Genomic DNA, 20076 nt, shown 5'->3' with positions numbered 1-20076 from the left:
GTTTACAATTTCACTATTTAATCTAAGCATTTATATTAAAAAAAAAACAAAGAAATTATATATGTATAAAACATTAATTTTTAGAAAATATTTGGCTAACTGAATAAAATTAACACCAACTTCCTTAAACTTTAGCTTTTATTTTCTAAAGAACACACATTTATTTGTCACATAGAGAGGTATAAATAATTATCTAAATACTAATAAGTCCTGGCTGACATCAATAGATGCCGATGGTCTGCGCCAGCCCAGCGTAGATCTGCAATGTTGTGGCTCCCAGGCAGAGAGTGAACACGGACCTCAGCAGCAACGACACCCACGGTCCTGTTGCCGTCGTCTGCACATACAAATATCTATATACTAATTTGAAACTGTTTTTCTTTGTCACAGCTAATTTGAGAGCAGGGCTGGGCGTAGAAACTCGGTAGAGGTGTCTAAAGAAAGGTCTTGGTCTGTAGATGAGCCATCAAAAGAGAAACAGGGTGAATTACCTTGGGGCTCTGCCCCAGCGGCCTTTAAATTCCCATCCCATGTTATTCTTATGGAGGAAAACGGGGGTTTTGTCATAGCTAATTTGAGAGAACGGCTGGGCGTAGAAACTTGGTAGGGGTCTCTAAAGAAAGGTCTTGGTCTGTAGATGAGCCTAGCCATCAAAAGAGGAAAGAGGTAAATTCCCTTGCGGCTCCGCCCCAGAAGCCTTTAAAGTTGCCTCTTCAGATTTTTTTACATTGTGACCATATGCATAATTCTACACTACTTTTTAATGCAACAGCTGTTAATATTTAAATTGTGATTTATTGAATTTGTCAAAATGAAGTACAGTATTTGCAATGGATTTTTCTGATTTTAAAGTTGATTTTCTTCTGCATCGTGTCATGTTTTGAAATATAATGTTCTATTACCAAATCAGTGGAAAATCCTTAATATCACAGTAACTTTTAAAATTATTTCTTATGGAGTTAACTTATATGTTGTATGGGTTGGATTCAGCCTTTTTTACCACTTCTTGTAGATTTTACGAAGGTGATTTTCTTTGGCATATTGTATCTGTAGACGAAACTTGGGTTGGTGGAATTATTACAATGGAAAAGAGCGAGAAATCCTGGACAATTTGATATAGTCTAAAAATAAAACTGAATTAACACTGTGCTACATTTCTTGAGCAATCATTGAAATAACCGATTTGCAAACAATGGAAACAGAAAAAGTCATAGAACACAACCAAGTAGAAGGAATAGAAATAATGTTTTTTACACTAAAAAAAACAAGATCAGCTTTTTGAAAAAAAGATAAGATACAGTATTTACAAAAGATTTTGATTATATCTAACTGTTGTGTAGATCGTGAGTATTTCCAAAATCTTGAAGTCGCCTGTAATGCTTCGCAATTGCTCGAATTCGAGCAACAGGTACACTAGTATTAGGTTTAATCTTGTATTGCTCTTAGCAATAGTCTGTACAGTAGTCTTGATTATCCGACTTACAGCCACAACGTGGTCGGATAACACAGATAAAGCAACAGAAAAAGTATTGTCAGGAGAAACACCTTATCAGTTTTTTCCAACACGTTATGCAATGCTGTGGCTATTGCCACGGACCGAGATATACATTTTAATATTTTCCTGGATAGTGTTTCATCATTTTTGACACGGTTGTCGCCAGAAGACCACGATTCTACATTTTAATATTACACAACTAGACCGTTCCCTACTACGAACGCAAACCAAGGGCCAGTTGAAATCGTCAATATACATGATTCATTTAATTTGATATCATGGACGATTACTTAAGATTAGACTTCAAAACGACAAATTAAATGTTAACAAAAACCATCTTCTTTATTTCTTTCATCAAACAACAACACACTGAACTATTATTTTTTTTTTTTTTTTAACTTAACAATTGAAACATAATATGACTGTTTATTTATTTTAATCATTAAACAGTCTTTTGACAAACTTAAAATAGTGAAATATCTATTGAGGTTCCTTATAAATGATTAATCATAGTGATGCAGCAACGTAAAAAACTGTTTTGCCAACTATAATATGACGTCACTATTCATCATATTCCAAGTGACGCACATATGCAACAGACATCTCTGTAGACCCTTGCAGATATTCAGGGCCTTCAAATAGACCTTTAGGAAGATATAAGCTTTTTAACAACATTGGGAAACCGATGCAAATATGCGACATCAGTCTATTTCAATTTGATCAGTTCATGGGCAGCAACCAGCTGTGACATATGTGGGTCGCTGAATGTCGTTTGAATGAAAAATTAAAATTTAGTACTATTGCGGTAGCGAGCATATTAATCTTTCTAATTTGAGATAGGGACACCATCTATGAGTGTAAAAACCCAAATATGAGTGTAGAATGGAGTATGATGCCTTTTGTAGATTTGTTACAAACTGAGACCAACTGCTTCATTATTCAGGGACATTTACACCATCTACGAGCGTAAAAACCCAAATATAAGTCAAGGACGAGTTTATTTGTCAATTTGCATTTGACAAGAGCTCTATATGGATATTCCGATAGGCACGGTAGCGAACATGTTAATGAAAAAGGGGCTTCTACAGGCCCTAACAAACTGAGTTGATTTACTGATGAGCCTTGATTGGGTGACCTTCACACACTCACTTTATAACTTACCCCTACACATAAACCGACCTACCTGTGGTCGTTGCTCACCTACTACCACATAAAAACAATATATTAATTTAGATTAAATTCAATGTTTAGTTTTTTTACCTACGACCTTTTTTAAAGTAGCCATTTTCAGTATAGTTATAAGAATTGAAAAGTTTCTCAAAACAACATTGTTTACTTTCATAACAGCATAGTTTTACTCATAACAGCACAGTTAACGGACCAATGAGGTTCAAGGATTGAAAGAGAAGAAGTAAAATCGTAATGATTCGAACTTGAACTAATCAGCTGTTCATGCCAATTTAATTGTTGAGTGGTGCAGTTAGTGTTTGGTACAATATTTCATTGCATTGCTGTCAGTGGCAATGAGAGGTTATAAACGAAAACATTACCTCTCTTAGAAGTTATGAGAAGTGTTTTTTAGTAATAAAACCACTGTCTTAGGTAAAGTAGTGTACGCAACTCGCATACTCGTAAACGACACTCGTTTATAAGGCATTTGCCAAGGCTCGTACCTTAAATTTTCTACTTGTGTCGTTAACACTATCTTTACTCAATTGTTGCTTGAACTACCTACTATTACGATTTGAAAACTAAATAAGCTATATTAGCGACAGATAGTCAAAACACATTTTACGAGATACCTGTTTCATAGCCCATTTAAACACATTACCTGAACTAGGACATCCATCAGAAGTGGTTTGTAGGAGCAGACCAGCAGCAGTATGGTGACCAGTGGCTTGAGGTAGTCAGTCAGATCATGTCTGGACCACAACCATACGAGAGTCACTGTAGTGATGTGTTGCACCTGGACATACAAGTATGAACACCAGTTTGTAGTAGGACTCTAGGGTTAGGCTGAGTCAATGCTTGGCTCAAGATATCAGTTTGGGCTGGAAATAATTTTCATGAGTATGTAGAGGTGTGCGAGTGGTACAACTTTTGAGTCAAAAGGCGATCCGAACTTTAATTTTTGTCATCACAAAAGCGTCTGTGAAGACGTAGTCAGAAATTACAATATTTCCTTAGAGGGGGGGGGGGGATGATAATGATCACTCCATGAACAAGGAAGATGTTTATGAGTTTGACTTGATCGCAGGAGATGTTCACAACTGCAGGGATGTTGATAATTTGGATATGACCGTAAAGATTTTCACTATTACACCATAACTAAAGACATTCACTATTTTGCCGTGACTGCAGGAGACGTTTTGATTACATTATGATCATGGGAGATAGGCTAAAGTGTGCCTATTGGTGTGTGTGGCAACGTCGCGATGGCATGCCTATTGCCATGGTTATAACAGGAATAACGAACTTGCAAACATAAACATTGCTCATTTTAAATTAGAGCAACAGCTGTTTCAGTATGCAGCGTTGCCACTTCTGTCTTGCCGCGGCCTTGTATTAGAGAAGGCTATGATATGATTCAATAATTTTCAAATTCAATCATTTGTTAATCAATAGCCTACTCTTCAAAGCAACTCGATTTTGGCCACCGTAGGTTTATATTTTTCACCCAACTATAAGTAGGCCTAAACAAGTCTAGACCCCTGGTTTGCATTAGCAAATAAGTAAAACAATCTCTAATGTTTTTAACAACTTAATTTAGTAAATGTATGCATCTAGAAATCAAATCAACCTAATGGCCAGAATACATTTTGAAAATAAGCCGAATGAGTACAAAGGAGTATCGGAAGTTTTTGCTCTCATTTACTAAGGACCCAACTGTATTCAACACCTGCCATTCTACATGTGTGTACCATCTCAAATTACTCACCAAACTGATATTAGATTCTAGACTTTTCTGTATATATTTCCAGTCAAACTCAGCCCCTCGAGCTCCGAACCACAGTAGCAGACAACGAGACAGCACCAACTCAGCTCCTGCCCAGCCTACCCCAGCTGTCAACACTTTGGCATGGCCCTTGCCAGGAATACCTGCGTAATACAGCACTTTATTAGCAATTGCGTAGTACAAAAAACTAGTATTCATTAAAGCTATTCCTTTATCTTACAAGATGTTAAATACTTGGATGCCAATGCAATCTTTGGTCGTTTTTGTGGCAAAGAGTTTCAAGTTTCAACACTTAGGGGTAGTTAAATAAAAGTTGAATGGATTTACAACTGATGTAGTATAGCAGATATTTTGTTTTTTAAGCTTTACAATCAAATTTCACTACCTAATGTGATTTTACAGGTTCAAAACAATAAAATTACCTGCTAAAACAAGGTAGAGGCCGCCCAAATCAGCAAGATCCACTGTGGCTTTCAGGAATTCCTAGAAAATAGTAAAATATTATTTGAACACGCTATCTAAATGTAAGTGTAGATTTGTTTTACCTAATAATAAAGAATTATTAATGTTGAATAATTTTCACATTTGGTATATAGCCTACAGAGTAGACCAACTCGTTGCCGCTATAAACTGTTGTCCGCCGGTCGGTGTTGCGGCGTTCAGTTATCGTTGCCGGTTGATCAGTTCAGTTTTCAGTTGTAGTCGGGAGTCGGGTGTTGCCGGGTTGTCCAGACAGGATGCGTTATTTTAACCCTAGCAGTGGCCAACCGTCGCCTGGTGACGGTATGACGTTGATGCTTAGAATGGCCAATGTCGTCTGGTGACGGTATGGGCCGAAATTTTTTTAACGGTAAAAAAAACACTTACAATCAACTCAGATGAGAATAATATATATACCATTCGAAAGATCACATTCTGAACTTTCATTTGATTACATAAACAAACCCTGTAGCAGGTATATAACAATGTCACGACGATTAGAAATCAAATGAAATTTTGGCGCGGTACGACTTTTGCAGCCGACACTTGGGAACTGGCAAAACACGTCTTGTTTGGCATTACCCTGCTCGGGTAATTTTCGTCTTGGGATATTGCGGGTGGTACCACTGGATAGCCATTGATTTTATCTTCATTGTGGTAGTGATATTTATAACTAAATATTGATTGCACAATCGGTACGATTTTATGAAAACAGCTGTTTTCGAAATTTCTAACAAATGGCCAACAGTCGTCTGGTGACAGTATGGAAAATACGAATTATATACAGTGAAAGTTATTATTACTAGTCATATAGTATATCATTTTGAAGAGGAAGAAATTTAGATTCAGAGAGTGGCAGCCCTGCACTCAGGGTTATTTCTGTATGCTCGCATGTAGACGACAAGTGAGTCATTACTGCTACAGTCTGTCAGCTGTCTTGTATTGCCATTGTTTGTTTGTGTTGTTGCCGTAATAGTTTTATCCGCGATTTATTACTAAATATGTTATTAGTTTCGCAGTGTTAGTGTTAGTGAAGTGTTGTGTGTGTGTATAACAGTAATCTTCATGCATAAATATTACTGAATTGTGTGAAATAGTGTTCATAAAAGGTTGTATTTTGTTAGCATCATGTCCTAAAATGACGATTCTGACATTCAGAGATTGTTGTACCTATATAATGATATACCCAAGGTGTTATACATTTTTATAAAGGTAAATGAATACACTACAACATGTTTATAATTGTTTGGGGGTAAAAAATTTTGTAAAAAAGTTATAGCCTATACTAAATAGGCCTACTACTGTATTTTGTTAGCATCATGTTCAAAAATGACGATTCTGACATTCAGAGGTGCTATATATGCTATATAATGATTTACCCAAGGTGTTATACATTTTTATAAAGGTAAATGAATACACTACAACATGTTTATATTGGTTTGGGTGTAAAAAATTTGGTAAAAAAATTATATAGGCTACTAAATACTGTACACTCCATTTTCTGGAAATGCGCAAAAAATTCAAAACGTTCTCAAATTGATACATAATCATAGGTGAAAATAACTTTTTACCATCATACTTATGACTTTTTTGGATTCCTTACTTCATTAGCTTTACAAATATGTAGGCTACATATCATCAGCCTACATAATGTTTCACAACACAAGCAAACACTGTAGGCTATAGTTTACACTTATTTGCGGTTTTGCGGTTATTGTATTATTATGTCCCTATTACGTACCTACAAAAAAAAAAATATTTCTAACATGTTATACATTTTTATGTAGGTAATTGAATACACTACAAGATTATTATGTTGGTTTGAAGTAAACAAATTTGGTACAAAAGTTGTATACTAAGTACTGTGATTTTTTTTCTCGAGAAATCGCTAAAATATAAAAACATTATTTTATATACGTATGTTTATAGGTAAAAAATTATTTTTACCATAAACTTTATGACTTTTTTTGATTCCTTACTTCATTAGCTTTACAAACATGTATATATCATTATTAGTATACACATATATTATAGAACTTTTTACAACATAAACTAACACTGTACGGTTTTCAATTTTTTCGGTTCTCCGTTTGTCATTATATTTCGCCCCAAAAACTTAAAAAAAAAATATTTTCCTAACATGTTATATATTTCTATGTAGGGAATTAGATTGTCTACAAAATGTATATAATGAATTTCCCATAAAAAAATCCGTAGAAAAAAAATGCAGAGGCCGCTTTTGAAATTTCAAAACAAAAAATTCAATTTTTTTTATTTTTTTCACTTTACCGATAAAATACACTGTCTAAATCATTATGATATTACTATTTCTAGATTCTCCTGTTCTTTCCGAACAAAATGAATATGAGGTTGGCTAGGTTTACTTGTACGGTTGAATTTTTACGAATTTTCAAAAAATGGTCTGCAAAATCGCCAAAATGGGTTGGCCATTCCCCACTTCTAACATTGGCCACTGCTAGGGTTAATTCTAGTTCGTTTAAGAAGTTATCGTTGCTCTGGTAGCGTTGCGGCAACGGCACTAATGGCAATGCATGTTTTCGTTTTCGTTGTCCGCGCGGCTTTCCTGCAACATTGTGTAGATAGATATATTATAATAACAGGGAGTTCTCCGCAACATGTTGCCGCGATAACGATGCCGTGGCCGCAACACTGTTATTCATCCTGTTATGTTAAATAACGCCCATCTCTACTACAGAGGAACCTCAATAATAAGACCCTTGATGATAACAAATGGTCCTTGATTATAACAAGATTTTTTTTCAAATGATCTTGATTTCATATGACCCTTAATTACATTATTGAAAATCCCGAAAAGAAATCAAACTTGATAACAAGTCTAATTTGATCATCCTGATGAGAGGTTTGTTATCGAGATTCTAAACCTACTAAAAATCAGTTTAGTTAATCACTCTTTACAGTATTATAACTATCATTAGATTAATTATAAAGTTAATTCAACAAAGTCAATAAATAATTAAAATTATTTTTTTTTTACTTACTTAGCATAAATCATTATCTTCTAGAACAGATTATAATATTTTAGCCTGCCCATTTTTTACTGTATATGATGAGAATGGGATAGAATAAAAGTTTAACTTTTTGCTACAAAATAAAATAAGTTAGTTAGAATAACAAATTTGATTTCACGAAATGTATTTTTTTACTAACTTAATAAACTTAACATTTTGTTTTTGGACATCCTTAATGGTCCAAATTACGCATAAAAAAATGTGGTTTTCTTATCAAAGCAATTTGTCACGTTTTACTACCCAACAAGTTTTACTTGCGCCAGTTGCACAACTATCCTAAAGACTTTCCCTGTTATTTTCCAGAGAATAAACTAAATATTTACCCCGAAGAGATCAACACTGTCATGTGGGCCAGAATCACCCGCAGGGAAAAATGTGGCTAAGATCATCATCTTGCACAACTGTGTGAATATGTAGATACCTCCTGCTTGAACACACTTCCAGAAAGCTCCATACTCAGATCTGCGGAACAAATAAGAATTGTAAAACTGTAGCCTATTTATAGTGTCCAGAAAAAAAAATTTCTTTAGGAATGTTTAGTTAGTCCTAAATTTAAAACAATATTAGGTTTTACAAAGGAAAAAACATTCTTAATCTTGATACTTAAGGTCTTTTAAACGTACATCAAGGTTACTTTGCTTGTTACATAGCTTAAAAGATCAGAATAACTTGAATAACAATAGCTCATTATAACGTCTCTTTCTCTTGATCAGTAAATTTATAGCTGAGTAAAACTAAAACTTATCTTAACCTAGAAAATCAACACTTTTGGTCAGACTCGAACCGACAACGCAGCAAAATAGTTTTTTACAGAAGATATGTGGACGACACGCTTGTATTGTTCAACGGTAACAATAGACAAATCAACATATTCAAAACATACCTCAACAATGTACACAAAAATATGAAATTCACTCTGGAAACTGAAATATCTAAATCTATTAATTTCCTGGATCTCACTATAACAAGAAAAGACAGTAACTTAGTATTCAATATCTACAGGAAGCCGACTACAACTGACCAAACTATCCATTCATCATCACACCACCCCTATAGCCACAAATTATCCGCCTACAATAGTTTCGTCCATCGTCTACTCACCGTACCACTCAACCCAACCAACTACATTAACGAAGTTAGAATACTAAAACATATTGCAGTGTCAAATGGATACAGTAGCAACCTCATAGACAAATTGATCTCAAAACACCGTAGCCGAACCGAAATAACCTCCAGAGAAAATAATAAAAAATACGTTAACGCTGAATTCGGTGTGGTTTTAAATGATACTCTGCGAAAAGAACTGGCAAAAAATGACGTAACAGCGTCATTTAAGACTACAAACAAGCTGTCGTCATTGATCAGAGTCAAGAACAAGTGCCACACTGATAACAACAACAAAACCGGAATCTATAGATTAAAATGTGACAATTGTCCCAGCTTTTACATAGGACAAACTGCCAGATCTTTCACAACCCGATTTAAAGAGCACCTACCAAAAAAGAATTCTAAATCAGCTTTTTCCAACCACCTAACAACCACAAACCATAACTATACAGACATTCACAATAACCTAGATATATTACACTTTTGCAATAAAGGACACCATATGGACACAATAGAAGAATACGAAATATATAAGGCATCAAAAGAACAACCACATCATATTTTGAACGAAAAACAGTCCTTCGAGTCTAATATAATTTACAACACAGCCATTCTGATATCTGATTACCAAACCAAGGAAAGAAAAGATAAGGATAGAACAGGGGTAGGGGTCAAAGCTGCCGACACGTGACAGTCGCGACTTATCCATCACCGGCGCCGCATCACGTTTCGCAGTCGTTCTTTAATTAATGTTTAAATGTTTCGTGCGTGTTTTCGTGTGTGTAAATGTCTACATGTTTTTTGTGTAACCATGACGAACTCAACACCGAGGGATGTTTTATAAAGAAGCTGGCGTTCAACAAACCTGAAGATGTGCCAGTGATAGGCATGAAACAGCTGTAGTTTCATAAAACTACCGAGGATCGATGACAGAAGCCAGGTAATTTAAACCTTATTAGTGCTATCTTAAGGGTCAGAAAACTGAACTCTCTTACGGGCACAAAAATCCAAATTCTTTCAGAACAAGTATTTGGTAGCAAGTTAACTTATAAGGATTAAAGTAAAAAGTAGCAAAATGCCAGATTTAAGGAGCAATTCAAAAGTTCACTGATTCCTATAACTTCCACCCAAGCCGCCCACTGTTTATTATAAGTTAGGTGGACCTTTTCCACAAAAAGAAAGATGAACTCCCCATGAGTTTGGGATTGTCCTGGTTTTTTGTCATAAGTCAGGTTAACACCCAGTCTCTCAATAAATTGTCTTGGGTCGCTGAAAAATCCCTGAAGTAGGCTTAAGTTAAGTTATAAAAACAATTTATGCTTAAAAGTGCTATAGAAGTAGGCCTATAAACAATCTATTTACTAGCCTACCAGGGAACATTTATGGGGTACACTTCCATATCTGTTGACATAAACAACCGAACGATTAATATCGATCGATATATTGATATATCATTTGGTTAGTTAGGTAAGGTTAACCTAACTTAACCAACCAAACGATGTATCGAATTAAACAATCAAATAATCAATAGGCTATTACTCATTCGGTTGTTTGTGCCAACAGATATAGAAGTGTACCCACTTTAAGTTAGGCTGGGGGGCATGGACCTAGACAGGGAACAAAATAATCTAGGTGTTCCAGTTTTTACCAGAAATGATTTGGCCACCCTAAACGAGTTGTATATAAGTTACCAGATCTCGCTGAAATGGAGTTTGATCTAGGCCTATGGTGTGAACTACCAGACGTGGAGACGCTTTTAGACTGTTCTCATCAGTTATCGATAAGATGCATTTTGAATATTTAGTTGTAAGGGGGAATTTGCTTATGTTACACTTGAGAGCCAATAAGTTATATTGGCTTTTGGGGCTTAAAGAGATAAGATGGGGGGGCTAAATAATAATAGGCATAGGCCTAGGCATAATAATAACATCACTGAAAATGTTAAGTAACTCAAAGGGAACAAGAATAAAAATAATAGAGTAATCTAACTTATAACATTTACATAAATAGTATGATAATAATTTCAAACAGAGAGATGAATGCTAATCATAGTGTTACAATTACAAAATTAAGGTTAGTTGAGACATTTACTTACAGTCCAGAATGTTTGTAGGTTAAATAATAAGGGACATAAACTAGGGCTAAGCAATTCCCAAAGTGATATAAGGTCATGTTTAGTTATATGTCCGTCCTTAGGTGCAATTCTCTAGCACAACATAAAAATCTCTTGGCCAAATTAAATTATATTGACTAGGTTATTTATATTTGTTGGGTTTTTTAAGTTGCTTTATTTTTTTAGAAAGATGGTATTTTAGCAGAATCAGTGTTGCCAGATTGGCCGGCGTAAATTATCGTACAAGCAATCCAAAATTATCGTATTTTGGGCAAAATTATCGTACACACGATTTTCTTTTATATTATAATGTAAAACAAGCAAGTCGATGATGGAATGACCGAAATTTTACTCTATTTGTCTCTGACGCCCACCGTTTTTGCTCTACCAGCCTACCACTGAGCTAGAAAAATATAAATTCTACCTGAGGCAGCACACTATCACAGAGTTAAAGGCGACCGTGATCACACACACACGGAATCTGCACCTCTGCTAGTAAAAAATTGGAATGCTATAAAATTATGGAATTTCGGTTCTCAACTTGAAAAATCAACCAGCCCATTGCTTTATTTCATTCCCCTACTACCAATGTACTGAGTAAAATAATTAATTGAAGGTACAACATGGTACAACGTAATCTACCCCTGGTAGCCAACTTCTCTAAAAATGTCAAAATTCTCCTATAAACACTTAAGTTGGTAGCCATTGGGCCCTCTCTAACACAGCTGATGCCTTTGCAAGGTTGCCTGATCGAAGAACAACGAAGTGATGTTACCATTTTTCCATATATTAAAAGTGGGAAACTTGTTTAAATGTATAATAATCAATATGAAATAGTTTATTTTCTAGCCCCCAAAAAATAATCGTACATTATGACAAAAAATCGTACACAACGTCAAAATTATCGTACAATTTTTCAAAATTATTTTTTATGGGGAAGGAGCAAAAAAATCGTACAAATACGATAATTATCGTACACCTGGCAACACTGACAGAATGATAATGCACGCACCCACGGAAGGACGGACGATGCTAGAGCTAGAGTAGCTGGTTTACAGAATGGAAGGAATAAGAAAATATTATAACTTTGCTGGCATTGATTATACAGGACATGGTTGAAAACTGTATAATAGAGGCTATCATACTCATTGGTAGTGCCAGTAATAAAGGGATATTTATTAATGACTCAAGCAATCGCAATATAAATATTAAACTTTAGTTGACATGTATAAAATACCCCTGCCACAGCAAATCTGCCGACTAAGCGAATTTCCACTTGTCTGAATTGATTTTCAATTAAATCTATATAAATAACATTAGGTGTAATGAGTACCTAGGTTTGCTGTTACAAAGAAAACAAAAAAGTGTATTTTTAGTAAAATATTAATAGCTTAGTTTAGAATAAATAAATTTGCCAAGTTTGATCAAAATATATCCATAAACAAGCAAACTACATTATTTTACAATATTCTCCATTAAAATAACATGCGAATTTTTCATTTAAAATTTTTTGAATTTTCTCCGTTACCAATAACCGTACAAAAACACTTTGATATACAAAATTATTTTTTTAAGCTCTTTAAAAAGGTCTAGAGAGAAATTGGGAAATTTTGTGTTTTGAGGGTCAAAAATGAGAAAAGCTATTTTTTACCCCATAAAACCCCCCGTAAAACCCCGTTCCAATGGTCCGATCATACTGGTTCGCGAACTCATTCAAGTTTATCCCGCCTTAAACATTTGAACCAAATTTCATCAAAATCGGACAAAAATTACTCAAGTTATCACGTTCACGGACGTATATATATATATATATAAATTTGAACTAATTGTGTTTTTGGACTCTGGGGACATCAAAATGAAAAAGTATATCGGTCCCGGTCCTAGGTCCTACCATGCCACCTACGGTAATAGCTACTTCCCTAGGGAAATTCGCTAAAAATAAGTAAAACTGACTGTCAAGTTATTGGTTTGGGGGTCGTAATGGTAAATTAAGAAAAATATCAACAAATTGATTTAATACATTGACAACGCCATATATAAAACATACTCCTTGAGGAGTATGTTTTATCTATGGCAATACCCTCCAACATTTGTCTAGTCCCTCAAATAAATAGCGTTACTATTACCAAAACTCTCATTAGCCTCTTTAACGCTATGCTGGGCATTGTATCTTGAAATGGATGCATGTTAATGAATTATACGCTAGATTTAAGCCACGATTAATTCTTCATTCTATAATAAGTCTGACATAAAATCATTTATTAGCAAGGACACATTTATAAAATAAAAATTGGGGTTTTTATTGCGAGCTCTCATTGGAATAAATGTGCAAGCTTTCCTGGATATATAAGCGTTAACTTGACAGCCTCCTTTTGAAGTGCAAAGATGTGCTTTGTTGTAGATGTCTCAGATCCCCAGATAGTGACGGCGTATGACAAATAGGGGAAAACCACCGCATAGTAGGCAGATAGAAGAACTGTTTTATCTGTGAAAGGAGCAAGGCGACGTAACACAAAGATTCCAGAATTAACCTTTCGGTCAACGTTGTCAGTTTGACATGAGAACTTTAGGTTTTCGTCAATGTGAAGCCCTAAAAATTTCAAATTGGTCTTCGAAGATACTACAGTGTCGTCAATCCAAACACTGAGATCAGTCAGTTCGATGTCTTGACGATATGCTGAAGTCCACCAAAGTGGTCTTGCCATTATTTATGACAAGACCATTGTCAAGAAACCATTGGACAACGTTGTTAGACTCAAGAAAAGTAGATACTTCCATGGAACCGTGGGTGGTTTTGTCAACAACAATTGACGTGTCATCGGCAAACAAACACAAATGGGCATCTGATACACTATTTCTGATGTCATTTATGTATAAGATGAATAAAACAGGCCCCAATATTGAACCCTGAGGCACCCCAGCTTTGACCAGCAAAACGTCTGAATAACACTTTTTTTTAATGTTTTTGTCAACAAATGGCAATTGGACTTCTTGTGTCCGTCCCCTAAGATAAGAAGACAGCCACTGATTAGCCACACCTCGTATTCCAATGATGTCAAGTTTTTCAAGCAAAAGATCGTGCGAAACCATGTCAAAGGCCTTTCGCAAATCGAAGAAGACTCCAGAGGCAGCTTCACCCCTGTCCAATGCATTTACAACCCTGTCGATGATCGAAAACATAGCATTGACAGTAGAACCACCCTTGACGAATCCAAACTGATTAGGACACAAGACTTTGTTATGATTTAAGAAATTCAACAACCTGCACAAAAAGGCCTTCTCAAAAACTTTAGAAAATGTCGATGTTATAGAAATGGGTCTGTAATTGTCAAGATCTTGCACATCGCCTTTTTTGTGAACTGGCTTCACTATAGATAGTTTTATAGCGTCTGGGAAGGTTCCAGTTTGAAATGAATGGTTGATGATATTAACCAAAGGATTCCCCAAAAATTCACATCATGACTTGAGGAGCTTTGAAGATACTTTGTCATGGCCTGACGATGACCTAGTTTTCAATGACTTGATAATTTCAACCAACTCTTTCTTGGTTACTGGTGTCAAGAAGAATGACGACTTATCAGAAACTGGTTGTAAATGAGAGATAGCATTCTTGCGGTTGTGTGCATTGCCAATACCTACATCAACAAAAAAACCATTGAACATATTGGAGACCAGTGCTGGATCACTTATCCTTGAACCTCTCCCATCCTTGATGTTGTTGAAGGAATTCAAAGAAGGTTTTCTCATACCTCTATTTTCATTTACGATCTCCCAAACGGTCTTTGTTTTATTAGAAGAATTTTCTATAATGTCCAACACCTTATAGGACTTGGTAGCCCAAATACAATACATATTGTATTTTATGATGTAAATTGCAATTTACTATAAATAAATATGTATTACTACAGTAGTCAAATTTATTACGTATATTATGGGAATACCGAATGCATAGTTTTAAAGGTTGTGTGGGTGGCAAGACTTATCTGTGGCCTTTAGCGTTGTAGTGGCAGCACTGCAGTCTACACCACCGGGACCGGAACCGGCGGAATTGGAATTTCCATGGACTTCTACTTCTAATACTTCTGAGCACTGCCACTATGAAGCCTGGCTATGGGTTCTGAGAAACTAAAGTTAGCGATTTACACACACAACAACTCCAAGAACGATTTAAATTGCTCAATGGCCAATAGCTACGTTAAATCTAACTTTCACTGAATCACTTGCCATTGCCAATGAAGTCCAAAATTAAATTTCGTGCAATACCATACTTGTTGTTTAAATATTTCATAATCATTACCATACCCTTTGATATCTCCTAGTTGATAAGGCCACGCCCTTGTATAACTGATACAGTCCCACGTTGTTACACCACAAAAAAGGATAAAAGGTTTATCTGGAAGCAAATTTTAACATTAAATGGAGACCTATGCACAACACCCATTGATGTTTTAGAGCTTGTTTTATTTTAGGAAGAAATGCTGCTAATCATATCAGCGCATCCAATAAGTTCACTGACTGTATAAAACACTCATCGGTAAAATTATTTGCAAAAAATGTAATTTACTAATGGATAACATTTTTGGAATCGTAGGCAATATTATGCCATAATTTGTTGTTCAATTGTAAGAAGCGTCGGTTCTGTTACCTACCAATTTCAATTTGTCATTGAACCATTTAGCTGTTCTAGTAACAGATCGTTACGTGCATAAGTGGCAGCTCAATAGCGTATATCGAACCAAAAAGGTGTCTTGCACAAACAATATTAGGATTATCACTTCACGTTTGCCCGGGTCAGTGTTTTCAGACCGGGTAGTAGTTATTCTCTAGTTTCTCCTCCCCTCCCCCTCACAATCCCTCACTGTTTCTCCCTATCGTTCTTCTATCTTTGTCCCGGCTCTATCCATTCTCCCGCGCTTCTCTATCATTCTCTCTCTCTCTCTCTCTCTCTCTCTCTCTGTTTCTCACTCCAGCCTACCAGGTTACAGCCATAAACGTAGCCAACTTGCTTTGTATATTGAGCTTTAAATCACTCCATACTTACTTGCACTATTCTCTTTGCTGTCTAAACTCTATAGCAATTGAAATTTCCATGGACTATACGGGGTAGAGATTATGTAACGATTTTGTTAATTTATTGATAGCAAGTTGTTAAGATAATCCCAATTAATTTTGATCTGTTAGGTAAGATGGAGATTAGCCCGTGAATCATATCTATCAGATTTAAGTTCTAGTTTTACATGTTAATAACTTAATGTAAAATTTGGTAAATATAACACCACTGTACTACAAATCCGATAGTAGCCTTATACCGAACAGTTACATCGTTGCAGTAAACCCAATGTTATTTTTTAATTTTATAACTGATAAACAATTTGCATTGGCGAAAACAGAATTGTTTTGAAGCGGGTAAAGATATGGCGCTTCTGGTTTTGATTTGTACAGTAATTTAATTAACTTGAATAATTAACAACCTCGTCTATTATATTACGTGCAGTGAGCTCAACTCAATTATTTAACTCTAAACATATAACCATACATAGATGATTGATAGGTATATTATGTATTTAAAAAATAATTAAGGAAGCTAGGTTGTTTAAATGCTATATAATAATTAACATGATAGTTTTAGAATTCTTCACTAATGCTGATTTTTTTTAAATTATAGTTTTGTTTATATTTTTCTTGTTTTTATCAGAGACAGTTTGAATAACGGATTACCGTATTAGCAACACAAATAGGTACTGCTTTTAATGCATACATAAATATTTAAAACTATCAATACCATTCTCTCTGATTTAATACAGTAGTGGTAGATTATTTGTTGTCCGTATTATAACGGAACACTGCACAAAAATTGAATATACAGTAGTTTAACTTCACACGTCATACGTAAAATAAATATTCCATCTCTATCAATTACAAACTTTTTAGTACAAAGAAACGAAATCTATCTATGGATTCGTTCCTTTGATGTGTTCGAATTTGAGTGGGTGGTGGTGATGGTGATAGAATAAACACATCATAAACCAACGGTCTTTGTAAATAGGAATCCGTCAGTTGAAAGCATCCTGCTATGAAGGTCGAGAGAAATTGGGAATTTCACAGTTTTAGAATCTTGGTGTTCCCAAGGTTGAAATACAACACTATAGGATATTTATAACCCCGCATATTATACGGAACCCCTCTGTCCCCTATTCTCACTGGCAAGGGTTGTTTCAATAGAAGTGTAAGCTGGGTGCAAATTTCACGGGTTTAGGGGTTCGAACGCAGCACTTTCCTAACCAACGAAATCTACTGTAGTTAGTTGCTCCTAACAGTCCTAGCCAACGGTAACGGAATTTAACCCTTATAGGAAAGGATGAGAAGAGTTTGGCGTGATTTTGGTTGGATAAAATAAGGCTACAAAAGAATATTGTTGTTCAAATTTAAGACTTATTTGAGATGTCAAAGGTAAAATGTTATTGGTAAAACCGTTTGTTTGTAAAATCAAATTAAATAGTTGGTGAACAAAGAGTCTTACTGTTTACTAAAAAGAAAAACAAAACAACCGGAAATATTAATTTTATTAATTTAACGAGTAAAGGTCAGCAAAATTAATCTTTTCACCATTCATACAAAAAATAATGTACATAATCATGAGTATTGTTTCAAAACGAACCACGTTTAGTTTGCGTGGTGAAACTCTCCATTTCAAACACCACTGCTTGTTGTTCAACCTGTTGCTTTTGAATTTTAGAATCTATGATCTGTGATGATTCAATTTCTGTACATTAAAACTGGCATTCACATAGACCATAATGGCTGGTTACGTTTAAAACTTCGATTGATGGAATGGTTTTGAAAGGGGTAAACACAGCTCCTTTAACACTAGGGCTAACTAAGCAAGTCTTTCGCCTTGCTACTTTGTGGAATCACGGCATGGCAAAGACTTAAAGTGAACCATATTACGTGGGGATAGTCATGAAGCAATTATTGTGGTAAATAATAACATATAATATACACTCGTTTCGGTCAGAACAATGTTAAACGCTATTACAAAGAAGAAATCAGATTGACGAAATATTAATTGCCTACAAAATAGGCTAAGCATGAACCATACCATCCACCATTCATAAAACTATTGCCGTAGTAAATAAATATAAGATGCAATATTTTTAGTCAGAACAATAAAAATTCCGCAAAAGATTCTAAAGAGAAGAAATTAGAACGAAATAAATAAAACCAACAGTTATTATAACCAGTTATTGCCAGTTATTGCAGTTATTGCTGCCGCCAGTTTAAAAGTTAATAAGGGTATGAAGAAAATGTAGGGCAGGGGATGTGAACATAAATTATTGATACATATGAATCATAAAACTCACAACTCATTGATGACGAAACCGAATTAAAACACCTACCTACATCAAAAATGCTTCAGACTTAACAGTAATAATAATTCTTGTAGTTTTCATTGCAGCCTCTGCCTCATTTTTACAGAGGAGAGCTGCAGAAACCCGGCAGGTTCAATGAGCGTCATTAATGCCGCAACATCTATGCGCAATACACGTTGCATTTACGCGAACCCCAAGCATATTGTTTGATACAAACCAAGTACAAACAGGGAGCTTCTAGAGAAACACCCAGCATAGATGCCCTAAAATCCTGTGCTGCTACAAGATATGATCGAGTACAAGTACACAGCAAGCACGTGTTTTAGACAGGTGTTTCCCTGCACAGTGTAGACACGATATCTTGAACAGGTGGGGTGGAAGCAAGCAGCTGTTAACCATCTTACTTCCTGTAAATTATATCTTCACGTCTGAAAAGCAATTTCATCAAATTTCGAAAGATGGGTAAAATGCGGTTCGGTAAAACAGCTGCCCGAAATAGTACGCCTGATGACAAGGTGAATCTACAAAAGGTCGGTTATTGGTCAAAAATGTTCAGTGAGATGGACAATGAAATATTTTCCTTCAATAGTCAATGAAAGAGTACACATTAAATTACATTCTATTGGCTATGCAAACGAAGCCGCATTTGGATCTTACCGTTATTACTGGTAACTTATTTACCAAGAAAAATATGTTCTTTATATGCCTAATAATAGTAACTTTGTTCAGTTTCATAACGCAAACAATTGTTCAAATTTCATTCATTTGTAGGGACAAACAAGGTTACATAAATTCTTAATGGATATGACTTTTGAGACAACTCGCGGACATCGAGTGTCTCGCCAACAATATTATAAAAACAACGTTCTACACGTCCCTGTTAATATTTATTTATTGGCTGGTTAAACAATGCTTCAGGCGTACAAACTATACACCTTTTTCACGGGTCGAATAGAGCCTGGATTTTTTCCAATAGTTGTTTAATTTAAATTTAAAATAATTTTTTATGTTAGAATGAGTTACAATATTTGTACTAAACCTAACATTTTTCTTTTTGTAATTGAGGATATTTTTTTCTCACTATATATGGAAAAAACACATCTCCTAATTATTTAATCTACCTGGGACTGACTTACCCAATGCACTTGTCTCCTGACCCTCTGTCATCCTGGGTTAAATATAACAAGCAAACTACAGGATTTGACAAAATCGTCCAAAAGAATAACATAGAAATTTTTAATTTACAATTTTTTCAAATTTTCTCCGTTACCAATTACCGTACAAAAAAACTTTTGATATACTAAATTATTTGTTATTTCAGCTCTTAAAAAAGGTCACAAGAGAAATTGGGAAATTTTGTGTTTTGAGGGTAAACAATGAGAAAACCCAGTCCCGATGGTCCGATCATGCTGGGTCGCGAACTCATTCAGTTTATCTCGCCTTACACCTAACCGAATTCCATTAAAATCGGACAAAAATTACTCAAGTTGTCTCTCTCTCTCTAT

The 20076-nt window shown here is 35.1% G+C and overlaps 2 protein-coding genes across 2 annotated transcripts in view; one reads left to right on the top strand and one right to left on the bottom strand.

Moving 5' to 3' along the window:
• Nucleotides 1–20076, top strand: part of LOC128985428 (uncharacterized) — a 433133-nt gene that overhangs the window by 106073 nt on the left and 306984 nt on the right. The window lies entirely within an intron of this gene.
• LOC128985427 (BOS complex subunit TMEM147) lies at nucleotides 121–11403 on the bottom strand. Its single transcript, XM_054404905.1, has 6 exons — nucleotides 11184–11403; nucleotides 8305–8443; nucleotides 4874–4934; nucleotides 4434–4594; nucleotides 3327–3461; nucleotides 121–337 (listed from the first exon to the last, which is right to left on the bottom strand). The coding sequence occupies exons 1-6, from the start codon at nucleotides 11258–11260 to the stop codon at nucleotides 221–223; spliced, it is 690 nt and encodes a 229-aa protein (XP_054260880.1). The 5' UTR covers nucleotides 11261–11403; the 3' UTR covers nucleotides 121–220.

This window comes from Macrosteles quadrilineatus, unplaced genomic scaffold (assembly GCF_028750875.1).
Source record: "Macrosteles quadrilineatus isolate MER2022 unplaced genomic scaffold, UCM_ALF_1.0 Scaffold_2__2_contigs__length_208266976, whole genome shotgun sequence".
Classification (NCBI taxonomy): Eukaryota; Metazoa; Arthropoda; class Insecta; order Hemiptera; family Cicadellidae; genus Macrosteles; species Macrosteles quadrilineatus.
This window is presented reverse-complemented; position numbering and strand designations above follow the sequence as displayed.

Excerpts from the sequence above, each read along its gene's own strand:
- LOC128985427 (XM_054404905.1), bottom strand. The coding sequence starts at position 11,260 with ATGACCTTATATCACTTTGGGAATTGCTTAGCCCTAGTTTATGTCCCT. Across the intron at positions 4,595-4,873 it reads CCTCTACCTTGTTTTAGCAG|GTATTCCTGGCAAGGGCCAT; the intron begins GTAATTTTATTG and ends TGTATTACGCAG. Across the intron at positions 338-3,326 it reads TGATGGATGTCCTAGTTCAG|ACGACGGCAACAGGACCGTG; the intron begins GTAATGTGTTTA and ends TTGTATGTGCAG.